We start from the raw sequence: 13,817 nt of genomic DNA, 5'->3' as shown, positions 1-13,817 counted from the left end.
AGTTTTTGCACAAAAACTGCTGTTTTTGCGCAAAAACTCGCAGAGCACCTACACCTCAAGTGCATTATTGCTAAAAAAAAAATTCAAAAGAACAGAGGGGTTTTTGCAAAATAGTCATTCATCTTTCTATGAGAAATAACTCCTTTTTGCTCAAGAGTTCCTGCACCAAAAGGTGCGTGAGGATGGGCAAAAAGAGGAAGAAGGAAAAAACACAGGTGCCCTGGTGGCCATTCTGTAGATAGCTATCAGCGCTTTCTTTTGAGAGTGTCCATGCAGTGTGGATACTCTCTTGCATAAGATCTCTTCCACAAACAGCTTCTTGCACAAGAAGCCTGGAGTATAGACATACCTCGAGTGACAGATGATGTGGGAAAAGCTGAAGTATTCAGTGCTTTTTTCGTCTGTCTTCACAGACTGCTGCACTGGGCAACGTAGCATGGGAAGAAGGTGGGCAGCTCTTGGTGGAGAAAGAACAGGTTAAGAACTATTTAGAAAAGCTGGACATACACAAATCCCTGGGGCCGGATCTAATGCATCCGAGGGTGCGGAGGGAGTTAACTGATGTATCTTTGAAAACTCGTGAAAATCGGGAGAGGTCCCAGATGATTGGAAAAAGGCAAATGTAGTGCTCATCTTTTAAAAAGGAAGGACAATCCAAGGAACTACAGTCTGGTCAGCCTCACCTCAGTCCCCGGAAAATCATGGAGGGAATCCTCAAGGAATCCATTTTGAAGCACTTGAGAGAGAAGAAAGTGATCAGGAATAGTCAACATGGATTCACCAAGGACAAGTTATGCCTGACCAATCTGATTAGCTTCTACGGTGAGGTAACTGGCTTTGTGGATATGGGAAAGTCAGTGGATACGATATACCTTGACTTTAACAATATTCTGGTCAGCAAGTTAAGGGAATATGGATTGGATAAATGGACTGTAAGGTGGTTGGAAAGCTGGCTAGATTGTCGGGCCCAACAGGTAGTGATCAACGGCTCAATGTCTGGTTGGTCTGTCGGTTTCTAGCAGAGTGCCCCAAGGTTCGGTTCTAGGGCTGGTTCTGTTCAACACCTTTATTAATTACCTGGATGAGGGGATGGATTACACTCTCAGCAAGTCTGCAGATGACACTAAGATGGGTGAGAGGTAGATACATTGGAGGGCAGGGATAGGGTCCAGAGTGACTTTGACAAATTGGAAGATTGGGCAAAAAGAAATCTGATGAAGTTCAACAAGGACAAGTGCAGAGTCCTGCACTTGGGAAGGAAGAATCCCAAGCATTGTTACAGGCTGGGGACCAACTGGCTAAGTAGCAGTTTGGGAGAAAAAGACCTGAAGATAACAGTGGATGAGAAGCTGGATATGAGTCAACAGTGTGCCCTTGTAGCCAAGAAGGCTAATGGCATATTAGGGTGCATTAGGAGGAGCATTGCCAGCAGATCTAGGGAAGTGATTATTCCCCTTTATTCAGCACTGGTGAGGCCACATCTGGAGTATTGCATCCAGTTCTGGGACCCCATTATAGAAAGGATTTGGACACACTGGAGAGGGTCCAGTGGAGGGCAACCAAAAGGATTAGGGGGTTGGAGCACATGACCTACGAGGAGAGGCTGAGGGATTTGGGCTTTAGTTTGCAGAAGAGTGAGGGGTACTTGATAATAGCCTTCAGCTATGTAAAGGGAGATTCCAAAGAGGATGGAGAGAGGCTGTTCTCAGTGGTGAAGGATGGCAGAACAAGGAGCAATGGTCTCAAGTTGAAGTGGGGGAGGTCTAGGTTAAATATTAGGAAAAAACTATTTCCCTAGGACATTTGGGAAGTACTGAAATGGGTTCTCTAGGGAGGTGGTGGAATCTCCATCCTTAGAGGTTTTTAAGTTACTGCTCAACAAAGCCCTGGCTGGGATGATTTAGTTGGGATTGGTCCTACTTTGGACAGGGTGTTGGACTTGATGACCTCCTGAGGTCTCTTCCAGCCCTAAGATTCTATGATCCTCTGGCAGAATCTAAGGTTTCCTGCCCAGTATCCTGACTTTTGCCAATGGCCAATGCCAGGTGCCTCAGAGGGAATGAGCAGAACAGGGAATCATCAGGTGATCTAACCTATCACCCATTCCCCACGCTAACAAACAGGCTACGGAGAAGATCCCTGCCTGTCTTCCATGACTGCATCACATTAATTTTTGAACTCTTTTGTAGTCTTGCCCTTCACAACATCCTCTGGCAAGGAGTCCCACAAGGGACTGTGTGATGTTAAAAATAATTTTGTCTTTCAAATATTTTGTTTTAAACCTGCTGGGTATTAATTTCATTTGGTGAGTCCTAATTCTTATGTTTTGGGAGGAAACATTTTTTCTTATTTAGTTTTTCCACACCAATCAGGATTTTATAGACCTCTTATCATATCCCCTCTGTCATCTCTTTTCCAAGTTGCAAAGTCCAAGCCTTATTTATCTCTCTTCATATGGCAGACATTCCATGCCCCTAATCATCTCAATTCCATTTTTCTGAACATTTTCCAATTCCATTATCATTTTTGGAATGAAGTGACCACATTTGCACACAGTACTAAAGATGTGGTGTTCTACAGATTTATAGAGGCAATAAGATATTTTCTCTCTTATTATATATTTCTTAATGATTCCCAATATTGTTTGCTAATTTGGACCCCATTTTTATATATATGGGATTATATTGGGATTACGTTTTCCAATATGCTTTCCTTTGCATTTATCAACACTGAATTTCATCTGCCATTCTATTATTGCCTGGTCACTCAGTTCTGTGAGATCCTTTTGAAGATCTGAACTTATCTTGTGCAATATTGTATCATCTGCAAATTTTGTCACCTCACCGACCACCCTTTTCTTCAGATCATTTATGAATATTTTGAATACAACTGGTCCTAGTACAGATCGCTGGGAGAAATCTTTCTGAAAATTGACAATTTATTCATACCCTTTGATTCCTATCTTTTAATCAGTTACCAATGCAATTCCCAATTATCCCATGACAGCTTACTTCAGAGCCTTTGATGAGGGACTTTATCAAAGACCTTCTGAAAATCTAAGTACACTATATCCACTGGATCTCCCTTGTCCACATGCTTGTTGACCCCCTCAAAGAGTTCTAGTAGATTAGTGAGGCAGGATTTCCCTTTACAAAAACCCTGTTGACTCTTCCCTGAACAAATTATGTTAATCTATGTGTCTGACAACTCTGTTCTTTACTATAGTTCCAAGCAGTTTGCCTGGTACTATATTGCCAGGACCATCTCTGGAGCCCTTTTTAAAAATTGGAGTCACATTAGTGATCCTCCAGTCATTAGGTACAAACCACAGTTAGTAGTTTTGCAATTTCACATTTGAGTTTTTTCAGAACTTTTGGATGAATGTCATCTGGCCCTGGTGAATTATTGTTTAGTTTATTAATTTGTTCTAAAACTTGAACTATCTAGTTTGAGATGTCATTCAAACTAGATAGTTCTTCAGATTTGTCACCTAAAAAAATGATTCAGGTTGGGGAATCTACCTAAAACCATCAGCCGTGAAGACTAATGCAAAGAATTCATTTAATTTTTCCGCAATGACCTTATCTTCCTGGAGTAACTCCTTTTAGCATCTTGATAGTCCAGCAGCCCCACTGGTTGTTTAGCAGGCTTCCTGCTTCTGATACATCTACAAACTTTGCTGTTACTTTTCAAGTCTTTGGCTGGCTGTTGTTCAAATATCTTTTGTTCTTGCTAATTATATTTTTTACATTTCATTTGCTAGAATTGAAGCTCTTTTCCTCACTAGGGCCATGTCTATGCTACCAACAGATCAACCCTCCAGAGGTCGATCTTCTCATGTTCGATTTAATGGGCCTAGTATAGACCTGTAAATTAAATGCTGAGGGAAGCACCAGCTGGTGTCCAGTGGTACTCCTTTTGTAAAGAGTAAGGGAAGCCGACAGGTGAGTTTGTTTCTGTCAGCCTCCCAGGGCATGGATGTTGCCGAAACAATTTAAGATAAGTTGACTCCAGTAACATAACTTACATAGCTGGAGTTGCGTATCTTAATTCAGCCTCCCATTGTAGTGTAGACCAGGCCCAAGAGTTAATTTACACTTTTTAACTAATGACTTTTTCTCTCCCACTGCTTCTTCACCTTGGTTATTAAGCCACAGTGACACTTTGATTCTTTCTCTATGGTTTTTAATTTAGAGTATACATTTAAGTTGAGCCTCCGTTATAGTATCTAAGAGTGAGTCTAGACTATAGAGTTTTGTCGACAAAAATGGACTTTTGTCAACAAAACTATACTGCGTCTACACTCCCGCCGAGTTCCGTCAACAGCAAGTGGACAGAACGCGGAAGTTTTGTCGAGGGCAGTAAACCTCATTCTACGAGGAATAATGCCTTTTTTCAAAAGAGTTATGTCGAAAAAAGGCGCTATTGCATCCACACTGAGCTTTTTCAAAAGAGAGCATCTAGACTCTGTCGAAAAAGTGGCTTGCTTTGTCGACAGAACTGGCTGTAGTCTAGATGCTCTTTTTTGACAGAGGCTTTCTCGACAGTATCTGTCAACAAAGTCTCTGTTGACAAAAGACTGTAATATACACATACCCTATACATGTCCATGCAGCTTGCAAGGGATTTTACTTTGTGCCTTTTAATTTCTGTTTAACAGCCTCATTTTTCTGCACCCCCTTTTCTGAAATTAAATGCTATAATGCTAGGCTGATGTGAGTTTTAATTAATGATCAATATCACCAAGCGGCCAGCTTTATTCACCAGACTCCTTCCCTCCCTCTTGCATGAGAGGCCAGTAGGGCTAGCGCAGGGCATATCTGCCTGGGGACCTCCCTCCAAAAGGCAGGCTGGATGCCAAAACTATGCTGAACAAACAATAGGGAAATTGGGATCAGCCATGGTGTGCTCAGGAGACACTAACACATGCTTCTTCCCATTTGCAAGCATCACGTCCCTAGAGCTCTGGCATTGCTTTATTGAGACCAACCTGAGAAGTGAAGGGGAACAGAGGCTCTGGGGACGTTGTATCAAAAAGCTAGTGGAGTAGGAAAGGCTCCCTGGAAAGTCCAGTGAGGAGACACCAGCTGCCAGGGCTCAGCACAAGCCCTGCTGGATCTGGCTCCCAGCACCCCGAGACAGCTGGCCCTGCACCCCATAGGTCCTGTCCAAGGCCTCCCTGCTGCAGGCGCTGTCGCACGCGTGGAGCTCGATGCCAGCGGCTTTGGGCTGAAGCGAGTGGCAGTTCGTCGCCTTCTGCCTGGCACAGCCCACGCTGCTGCTGAACGTCCAGCGGGCTCCTGGGCGGTGGGCCACAGCCAGCTGCTCACCAGGCACTTGGGCTTCAGGAGAGCTGCGAGGAGGGACAGAGTGAGAACAGGAGCCATCCGGCCCAGCCCATCAGCCCCGCGCTGGACACTGGGGTTAGGTAAGGAGCGCGGCTGCGCTCATTGTGCTCAGAGCACCGCATCCACTGGGAGGCGGGCGCAAGAAACTGACTCAGCTGGGACCAGCAGGAAGCCACACGGGGTGGAGAAGGGGAACTTCCCACAGTGGTGCCCTCTCCCAGGCTGAGCTCTGGTGGGCCCATACAGCCCGACCCAAGGCAGCCGTTGGTCCGGCTGGGCTGGACCACAGAGCAGCCGTGGATCGGGTCGTGCACTTACATGTTTTTGTCGGGACATGGCCACCTCGGGGCTCTCGGCCACAGCCCAGGGGGGTTTGGTTGTCATCGCCTTGCTGTCATTCAGGATGCGTGAGATGGTATCTAGGGCCTCGGCTAGGCCCTGCAGGTGGATGCCAGTCAGCCCATACAGGGTGGAAGCTGTGGGACAAACACTCTGTATGTATCTCACCCCGTGGCTGAGAACAGCTCCCAGCCTACCCCGCACAGCCTCTGGGACGAGTCTGCTGCTGCTGCCTGCTGACAGAAACCAGCCCTTCCCCCACCTAGCCCCTGGGATGACAGCTAGAGATGTTAACAAGTAGGTAACTGTGTAACCGCTAAAAAACTTAGAAATTACACACAGCAGGCTCTGAGGCTCCTGGCCCCACTTCTGGGGAGCCTGTAGTGTGGGGCAGCAGCCAGCTCCCCGGGAGCAGGGCGGGGAGCAGGGCTGGGAGCCAGCACGTAACCATTGTGGGGATAAGCTTTTCCTTATCCCTCAACTGTTTGAACCAGGGGTGGGCAAAGGGCCTTCCGCGGGCCGGATTCAGCCCACCGAGCCGGTGGATCCGGCCCTCGGCCGCCCTACCACTCCCCCCTCCCCATGCTAATCAGGGCCTGGGAGCAGGGAGCACACAAAGTCTCTCATGCCCTTTCCCCGCCCTGCCAGGGGCACGCAGCGGCAAGAGACACACGCCGGCTGTTTTAAGCCGGCGCGTCTCTCTACCTGTCGCACGCTCTTGCGGGGGCGAGGAGACTTTGCGCATTCCCCTGTCCCCAGGCCCTGATTGGCTTGGGGCCCACAGAGCGCGTGAGGTCTCCTCCCACTAGGCACCTGGAGGGATGGGGAAGACTTCTCGCGCTCACCCACCCCAGGCATATTAGGGTGGGGTGGGAACACAAGAAGGCCCTCCCCTTCCGGGGTGGCCCGGGACCACTTCAGAAATTTCTGAAATGGCCCCCTTTTTAAAAGTATTGCCCACCCGTGGTTTAAACCATTACACTATTACAACCCTAGTAACAGCCTTCTACTGCCCCCTGCTGACGGGAACCAGCCCTTCCTCCCACCCTGCCCTGGGATACCAGCTTGCTGCTGCTGCTGCTCCCAAAGGCAATCAACCGCGCCACTGCCGGACCGCTAATACGGCCTGCTGATGGAGCTACTCCACTGGGGCACCCATTGGCTCAGGTGCAGGGTGCACGGAGGGTGCAGGCTCTTTCTTCTCCTGGCCACAGGAGCCTGACAGTGTTTGGTACCCTATCGGGCCAGCCGCAAATGCGCAACAATGAGGCCAAGGGCAGTTTTGGACGCATGGGTCAAGCACCTACCGCTTCCCGCAGCTGGACAACAGTGTCAGCAGCGCCAGCCAGCACCTACCTTGGGTGATTCTCAGCTCCTCCCGTGCAGCATCCAGCTCAGCCCGCAGAACCGTGCAGCCCAGGCAGCGGGGCCGTGCCCCCGGGCAGGCTCTTTCTGCACTGCCCTCTCCGTCCCACGGGGAGTCCAGTGACGTCTCCAGGGCATCCCCGAGCAAGGGGCCGTCCAGCTCTGGGGACACGTGGCCAGCACTCCTGCTGCAGGCCCTGTCCCCCTTGGTGCTGCTGTGCTCTGGCCGCATGAGGCTAACAGGTGTCTGCTGCTCACACGGGGCACATGGCGCAGGCAGCTGAGACACCCCATTCTGAGCCTCCTGGTTGCTGCTGCCCCCTTGTGTGGTGGCCCTACCCTGTGGCACACTGTCTGTCCCCACGTGTCCTCCTCGGACATCATCACATGGCTCACTCGCCTTCCCAGCTGCTGGACGCGGCACCAGGACAGCGTTCTTCTCTGCTTGCCGCAGGGGCCCGCCGCTCTGCAGAGGCTCTAAGCCATTCTCCACTGGCCGTCCCTGCATGGGGCCTGCTCTGTCACACAGGGGCTGGGGGACAACTGGCTCAGTCACCCCCAGGCTCGGTCTCTGTGCCAGCGGGGCACACGGCATGACACCTGGGAGAATAAATCACCAAGAGTTACCGCTCTGGAGAGCCAGAGCTCGGAGTGGGGCCAAGGGGCAGAGCCGGGTCCATCCCTGCTGTGCCCGGGCTCCCTGGCACCTTGCGCCAGTCACCAAGGGTCTCTGGCCCCAGCTCTGTAACAGGGATGAGAGCATGGCCCTGCCTCACATGCAGGTGAGCGGAAGGACCCACAGCAAAGTTGCTCTTGCTATTCCCCACGTTATGAAAGCACAAGACCGCTGAGCTCTAGCCTGGCACCTCCTGTGGCAGGGCACATGACAGGGACACTCCTTCCCTACCTGGAGGTCTCCATAGTGCACTCAGCCTCATGGGTTGCACAGTGGGGAACAGCCGGAGACATACATCACTGCTCTTGGCCCTGCCTGTGCTCCGGGACCATCAGCCGCAGCGCGGCAACACACACTGCTGGCTGTCCCGGGGCAGAGGAGCATGTTGGCTGCTGTGGGCACACCCAGCTGGTGTGCGGGGGACTTAAGGGAACTCCTGCTAGTCCCCCTCCGTGGCCCACTCCTGCTGAGCCCCCAGAAACCAGCCCTGCGCTGGAGTCCCACCCTTCCCGACCAGTCAGAGGCAGCTGGCTCCAATGCTGGGGAAAAGGAGCCCTCACCCAACAAGCCGCCGCGCCAGCCATTCTCCTGTACGCTGGCCCCCTGGCATGCCCTCTGCTGCTCCACCAGCAGGGCCCGCTGTGCAGCACCGGCATCACGGGCTCCTTCCTGGACTGGCCCCTGCACCTGAAACAACAAGTGTCCTTCCTCAGTGCTCGCTGGCCCAGGCCCCGTGCCCGGTACAACACGGCCCCATACTATGGAGCCAAAAAACATCCCCTGCCCCATGGACCAAGCACCGGGTGGGCAGCAAGACTGGTGCCACTTCCCCCCCCCCCAAACACACACACACAAACCACTCTGCTCCATGCTCCCCCGGGGTGATGCAGGAACCCGCGGGCTCACCTGGGGCTGCTGCCATCCTGGCTTGTGGGGGACAAGCTGGAAACTCTCAGCCAGGGCCACGGCCTCCTGGCCGCTCTCCGGGCCACGCTCCCGCACCCAGCTCTGCATTTCCTCAGGCAGGAGGCTCAGGAACTGCTCAAGAACCAGCAGCTCCAGCATCTGCTCCTTGGTACGGGTCTCTGGCTGCAGCCAGCGATGGGAAAGTTCCTGCAGGCGGCCGTAAACCTCCCGGGGCCCCTGGGCCTCCTGGTAGCGGAAGCCCCGGAAGCGCTGGCGCTGCATCTCCGTGTCGTAGCAGCGCAGGCTGGCCCCCCTCGCCTTAGCACCGTCACCGGCCTCGCTGACATCCAGGCTGGCCGGGGCTTGTTGGGTTTCCCTGGTGAGTGGGGGGAGGAGTCGGGCTTCCCCCGGCCCGCTGGGCCCCTGGCAGGTGTCGGTCACTTGTCTGGAGGAAGAGAGATTGGGTTCTGTCTCACCCACCTCCCCATCTCCACGTGAGGCCAGAGGGGCTGAGAGGCCCGGCAGCCCCTCCCGACACCGCTCCCCCCAAGGCTGCTGCCCATTCAGTGGCTGCTGTGGCACCAGCCAGCGCAGGATCTCATCTGCCGTCCAATACTGGACAGCTTGGGGCGCTTTCCCAGATCGCTCCAGGGCCCCTGCAGCGGCAGGGACAGCCGCCTCCTGCCCTTTGGCCTGCGCTTGCACCGCCTGCTCCGGCACAGTGTGGAGATGGAGCCCCGCTTTGGCCCTCTCCTGTGTCACCAACTCTGGTTCCTGCACGGGTGGGGCAGGCTGGGCCAGGGCTGACACCATCTCCAGCTGCTTCTGGAAAAGCTTCTCCAGGAGCTGGGCCTGGAACTCCCGGTCCTCCCGCCGCATCTCCCGGTCGTGCTGGATGAACTCGGCCAGGCTCTGCCTCTCCTCTGCCCGCCAGGTCCCACCTCGCCGTGCCCTCTTCAACTCCAGCTGGCTGCGTCCGTGCTTCTGGCTGGGGCCCCGTGGTGTTTCCAGCGGTCCCTCCTCCCTTGCCTTGCGCTTCCTGGCCCGGAGGTGCACAAGCCGGTCCAGCGCTGAGACCAGCTTCCGGGAGGCCGATTGGGGCTCTGCCGATGCAGATGGGGAAGGGCCTGGAGAGAACGACAGTGGAGAGTGAGGGCCTGCCGCACGCCTGGCTGGCCACAAGCCCTGCTCTACCGGTATGGCCCAACCCTGCACTTTCCTTTGCTGTACAGGCAGCAAGGGAGTCAGGTTCCTGCTTGCAGTCAGGCTCGGGCTCCGACAGGAATGGTGCCTGGAAAGAGGGGCACAGTGCCACTCTCAGATGAAACTTGTGGTTCCCAGTCTTGGCCCTCCTCTGCTGCACCACGGGGATCCTCGGCGGCACCCATCTCCCAGCATGCCTCTGGGAATCCCTGCTGAACCTCAAACACATACAAGAGACTCTGGGCCACCTTCCCCTTGCTCATGTGTCCTTTCCCATCCCCGACTGGTCACACCCAATCTTGACTCAGTGGAAGATGGCCAAGCCAGCTCTACCAACCTGAGAAGGGGGCAGTAGTGCGAGGTGGCAGGCATGAGCCAATACGCACGGGGAGATGGCTTAAGAGGTGCTGCCTCTGGATCAGAGGCAGCGGCACGGAGCAGCAGCCAGCTCCCTGAGAGCAGGGTGGCAGCTCCACAGTGCATACTGCCTCCTGCCCTGCTGCCCCTGTATCTGCATATGATACAGCGGCAACAGCGTGGGGCAGCAGCCCATGGTCACCAGGAGCCAGCTTAAAAGCCAATTACACACCTTTTAACATCCCTAGTAGGGAGAGGGGCTTGCACAGACCAGCCAAGTGACGTCCATCACCAGGGGTGTGAGCCAGCGGCCAGAGAACAGTTGTGGTAGTTGATCAGATGGCCTGGGGCTGCCAGCAGTAGGGGACTAGGTCCATCCTGGAGGAGGATGTGGCCCCAGAGCTCTTGGGCTTTTAGACAGCCTCAAGAAAGTTAGGCTACGCGATGGCAGCGAGATTACTCCATCCCCGTACAGTGTCCCTTGTGTTAGGCACTTCCAGGGAAACAGGACTCAGCTGTGGGACCATTTGTGCCTGCGGAGCGCTGGCTTCAGCCTGCCTGCAGGCATCAGGCCCAGCTAGAGCAGGGATGTGTGGTCAGTATGACAACTGTCATTGCCTTCCTACCTACCCAGGTGTGGCCCAACTCTGGGCCCCAGTGCCAGTCATGGACAGAACTTGCCAGGATGGTGGGATTCCAGCATGGCTGAGAACCCAGGGGCCAGGTCCTCAGTGCAGCACCTCCTCCCCCACAATGGCTTACCAGGCTCAGGTGGCAGTTCATCCGCAGATGCCTCCTCCTCCTTCACCTGCACGGTCTGCACCTCGCCCAGCGGGGCCTGTGCATCCGGGAGCATGTAGCTCAGCTCCTCAGCCCCCTGGCTCTCTGAGGCAGCAGCCTGGGACCCCCAATGGTCAGAGGCTGAGGCCTGGGACTCCCAGTGTTCAAAGGCAGCAGCAGCCTGGGAATCCCAGGGCTCAAAGGCTGGTGTCCCCCAGCTCTCTGGAGCAGCCATGCCCTCCTGTCGGTCCACAGCACTGGATCCTTCACCACTCTCCGCCAGGAGACTGGAGCGGGTGCTCTCACAGAGTTGCATGATCTGGTCCATCTCGTCATAGAAGGGGCAGCGCATGGGCGGCCTCCCAGCTGCATTGTTCTCTTTGGCCTTGCGATACGTCACCTTGAGGCCTTTCATCTTTTCTCGGCACTGGTCCCCCGTGCGGTAGATGCCCAGTTCAGCCAGGCGCTGGGAGATGCTATCATAGACAACCCTGTTTCTGCCGCGCGAGCTCAGGTCGTGTGAGGTGGCCGCCTCCGCCCACAGGGCAATCAGCACCTTGATGTGGTCAGCTGGCCAGCTGGCTGCCCTCTCCTGAGGCTTGTCCCGGCGCATCGCAACAGGTGGGGGCTGGACAAATGGAAGATCCCCAGGGAAAAGCTACAGTGCCCAGTACCAAGCTGGTCTGCCGCGAGGAGCCACGTGACACACCCTGACCCAGCCAAGCTATGCTCACTGCTTCTCCTCCAGGCGTCACCACTTGCACAGGCTCACCCCAAGGTTCTCACATGCCATGTGTAGGGGACACCAGACATAGGACTTCTCTGACACAGGACTGGCAACTGGAGTTCCAGAGCTACAGAGAAACAACTGCCCAAAAAAAACTGCAGTGGGGACCAACACTGCAGAGATGGTCAGAGCAAGGAGCATCCTGTATGGAGAAAGAAACGCGATCAGTGTAGCTGCAGCCCCCGCCAGCCCCCACTCACCAGCAGCCAGGCCAGTTCCCTCAGTTGCAAGTGCAACCATGTTGGCCCCAGTGGATCAGTCAGGTCATGTGGGGGGGTGGGAAGGAGGAAAATAGCTCCTATTGGGCCAAGTACTGCAATGCAAGAAACCAAGCTTGGTGGGTGGAGGAGCTTAGTTACAGTGCCCAGCTCCCTGCCCCTAAGCCAACTCCCCCCTGCCACCAACCTGTAACCCAGCTCCTCACCCCCCCAACATAGATCCACGCTCCCACCCTTGGAAGTCAGCTCGTTGCCCCTAAGCAGAGACAGATCCATTCCCCCTGTAACCTGGCCCCCTGCACAGACAGATCCATTCCCGCCGTAACCTGGCTCCCTGCACAGATAGGTCCATTCCCTCTGTAACCCAGCTCCCTACCCCCACCACAAATCCAACCCCTATTACAGGGCAGTTAAATTGCATTTAACTGCTAATCTTGTAGTCTACTCGATTAGTCAATAATGGGGGTAAACTGCAAAACCGCAATGGGAATAGCTTCTGGCCCCGGAAGCTAACACCACTGCAGCTTTACCTTTAAAATGGCAACTCTTAATACATTTAAATGCTGGGGGAAGGGGAACTGGGTACAAGCCAGGAATCAGCTGTCCTGGCCCAGGTCCCAGATGTTGCACCTCTGCTTCTTAAATTTATTAAGAGCCAAGCCTCCTGCTACACCTCTGCCTCCCCTGTGCCCTCTGGATCAGAGGCAGTAGCACATGGCAGCAGCCAGCTCCCTGAGAGCAGGGTGGCAGGTAGGAGCTGGTTTTTAAGCTGGCTCCTGCTCCCCCTGCCTTGCTGCCTCTCTCCCTTAGAGACAGCAAGTGGGGGGCTGACTAACCGAGCGGGAAGCGGGAGGAGGGGGCGCGCGAGCAGAGGAAAAGGGCGGGGCTCCGAGCGGCCCGGAAGCGGGAGAAGGGGGCGCGGGGGTAGAGGGGAAGGGCGGGGCTCCGAGCGGGAGAAGGAGGGGGCGCGCGGGCAGAGGGGAAGGGCGGGGCTCCGAGCGGGAGAAGGAGGGGGCGCGCGGGCAGAGGGGAAGGGCGGGGCTCCGAGCGGGAGAAGGAGGGGGCGCGCGAGCAGAGGGGAAGGGCGGGGCTCCGAGCGGGAGAAGGAGGGGGCGCGCGGGCAGAGGGAAAGGGCGGGGCTCCGAGCGGGAGAAGGAGGGGGCGCGCGGGCAGAGGGGAAGGGCGGGGCTCCGAGCGGCCCGGAAGCGGGCGGGGCTGCGAGAGGCCGGGGGGGGGGGGGAGTGAGAAGGGGGGGGCTCTGAGTGCGGGGGAGGGAGGACGGGGCTCTGAGCGTCCCGGGGGCGGGGGGGCTCCGAGCGACGCGAGGAGGGGGGACGAGCGGGCAGAGGGGCAGGGCGGAGTTCCGAGCGTCCCGGAAGCTGGGCGAGGCTCCGAGCGACGCGGGAAGGGGGAGCGAGCGGGCAGAGCGGGGCTCCGAGCGTCCCGGGAGCCGGGGGGGGGGGCAAGCGGGCAGGGTGGAGCTCAGAGCGCCCCGGGAGCGGAGGGGGGGAGGAAGCTGAGCGTCCCGGGGGTGGTGGGGAGGAACCAGCCCAGCGGGGAGGGCGCAAGCCCCCTTCGGGACTGGCCCCTGCCTCGGAGCCACCTACCTCTGCCAAGGCCCCGCGTGGGAGGGAGGTCGCCTGGGGGCGGAGCATGCGCAGGAAGCTCTCAGAAATGCCACTGAGGCCAGTATGCCGCCCTACCAATGGCTGTCAGTCATAAGAAGAAGGAAAGTCGATTGGAAGACCTGGCCGCCAGTCATGAGGAGGGGCGTAGCGAACGATCTGGGCAACTGTCATTCCAAGCCAAGTTGCAGGGATAGGCTGATACCCTGAGTG

General features: G+C 55.5%; 1 protein-coding gene across 2 annotated transcripts; it reads right to left on the bottom strand.

Moving 5' to 3' along the window:
- Positions 1-4,958: 4,958 nt before the first annotated feature.
- Positions 4,959-13,721, bottom strand: LOC102458679 (uncharacterized). 2 transcript variants are annotated; one of them, XM_075907760.2, is made up of 7 exons: positions 13,587-13,721; positions 10,957-11,903; positions 8,635-9,761; positions 8,289-8,415; positions 7,044-7,652; positions 5,667-5,824; positions 4,959-5,353 (listed from the first exon to the last, which is right to left on the bottom strand). In XM_075907760.2, exons 2-7 carry the CDS (start codon positions 11,585-11,587, stop codon positions 5,345-5,347), a joined length of 2,661 nt encoding a protein of 886 aa, XP_075763875.2. In that variant the 5' UTR covers positions 11,588-11,903; positions 13,587-13,721; the 3' UTR covers positions 4,959-5,344. The 2 variants fall into 2 exon arrangements, with proteins under 2 accessions (XP_075763875.2, XP_075763876.2); XM_075907761.2 differs by lacking the exon at positions 13,587-13,721 and adding an exon at positions 12,510-13,077.
- Between the last annotated feature and the right edge of the window lie 96 nt (positions 13,722-13,817).

Source organism: Pelodiscus sinensis, chromosome 22 (assembly GCF_052426305.1).
Source record: "Pelodiscus sinensis isolate ZL-2025 chromosome 22, ASM5242630v1, whole genome shotgun sequence".
Classification (NCBI taxonomy): Eukaryota; Metazoa; Chordata; order Testudines; family Trionychidae; genus Pelodiscus; species Pelodiscus sinensis.
The sequence above is the reverse complement of the archived record's forward strand: the minus strand, read 5'-3'. Positions and strand labels throughout refer to the sequence as shown.

Excerpts from the sequence above, each read along its gene's own strand:
- LOC102458679 (XM_075907760.2), bottom strand. The coding sequence starts at position 11,587 with ATGCGCCGGGACAAGCCTCAGGAGAGGGCAGCCAGCTGGCCAGCTGAC. Across the intron at positions 9,762-10,956 it reads TGAACTGCCACCTGAGCCTG|GCCCTTCCCCATCTGCATCG; the intron begins GTAAGCCATTGT and ends CGTTCTCTCCAG. Across the intron at positions 8,416-8,634 it reads CAGGATGGCAGCAGCCCCAG|GTGCAGGGGCCAGTCCAGGA; the intron begins GTGAGCCCGCGG and ends TTGTTGTTTCAG.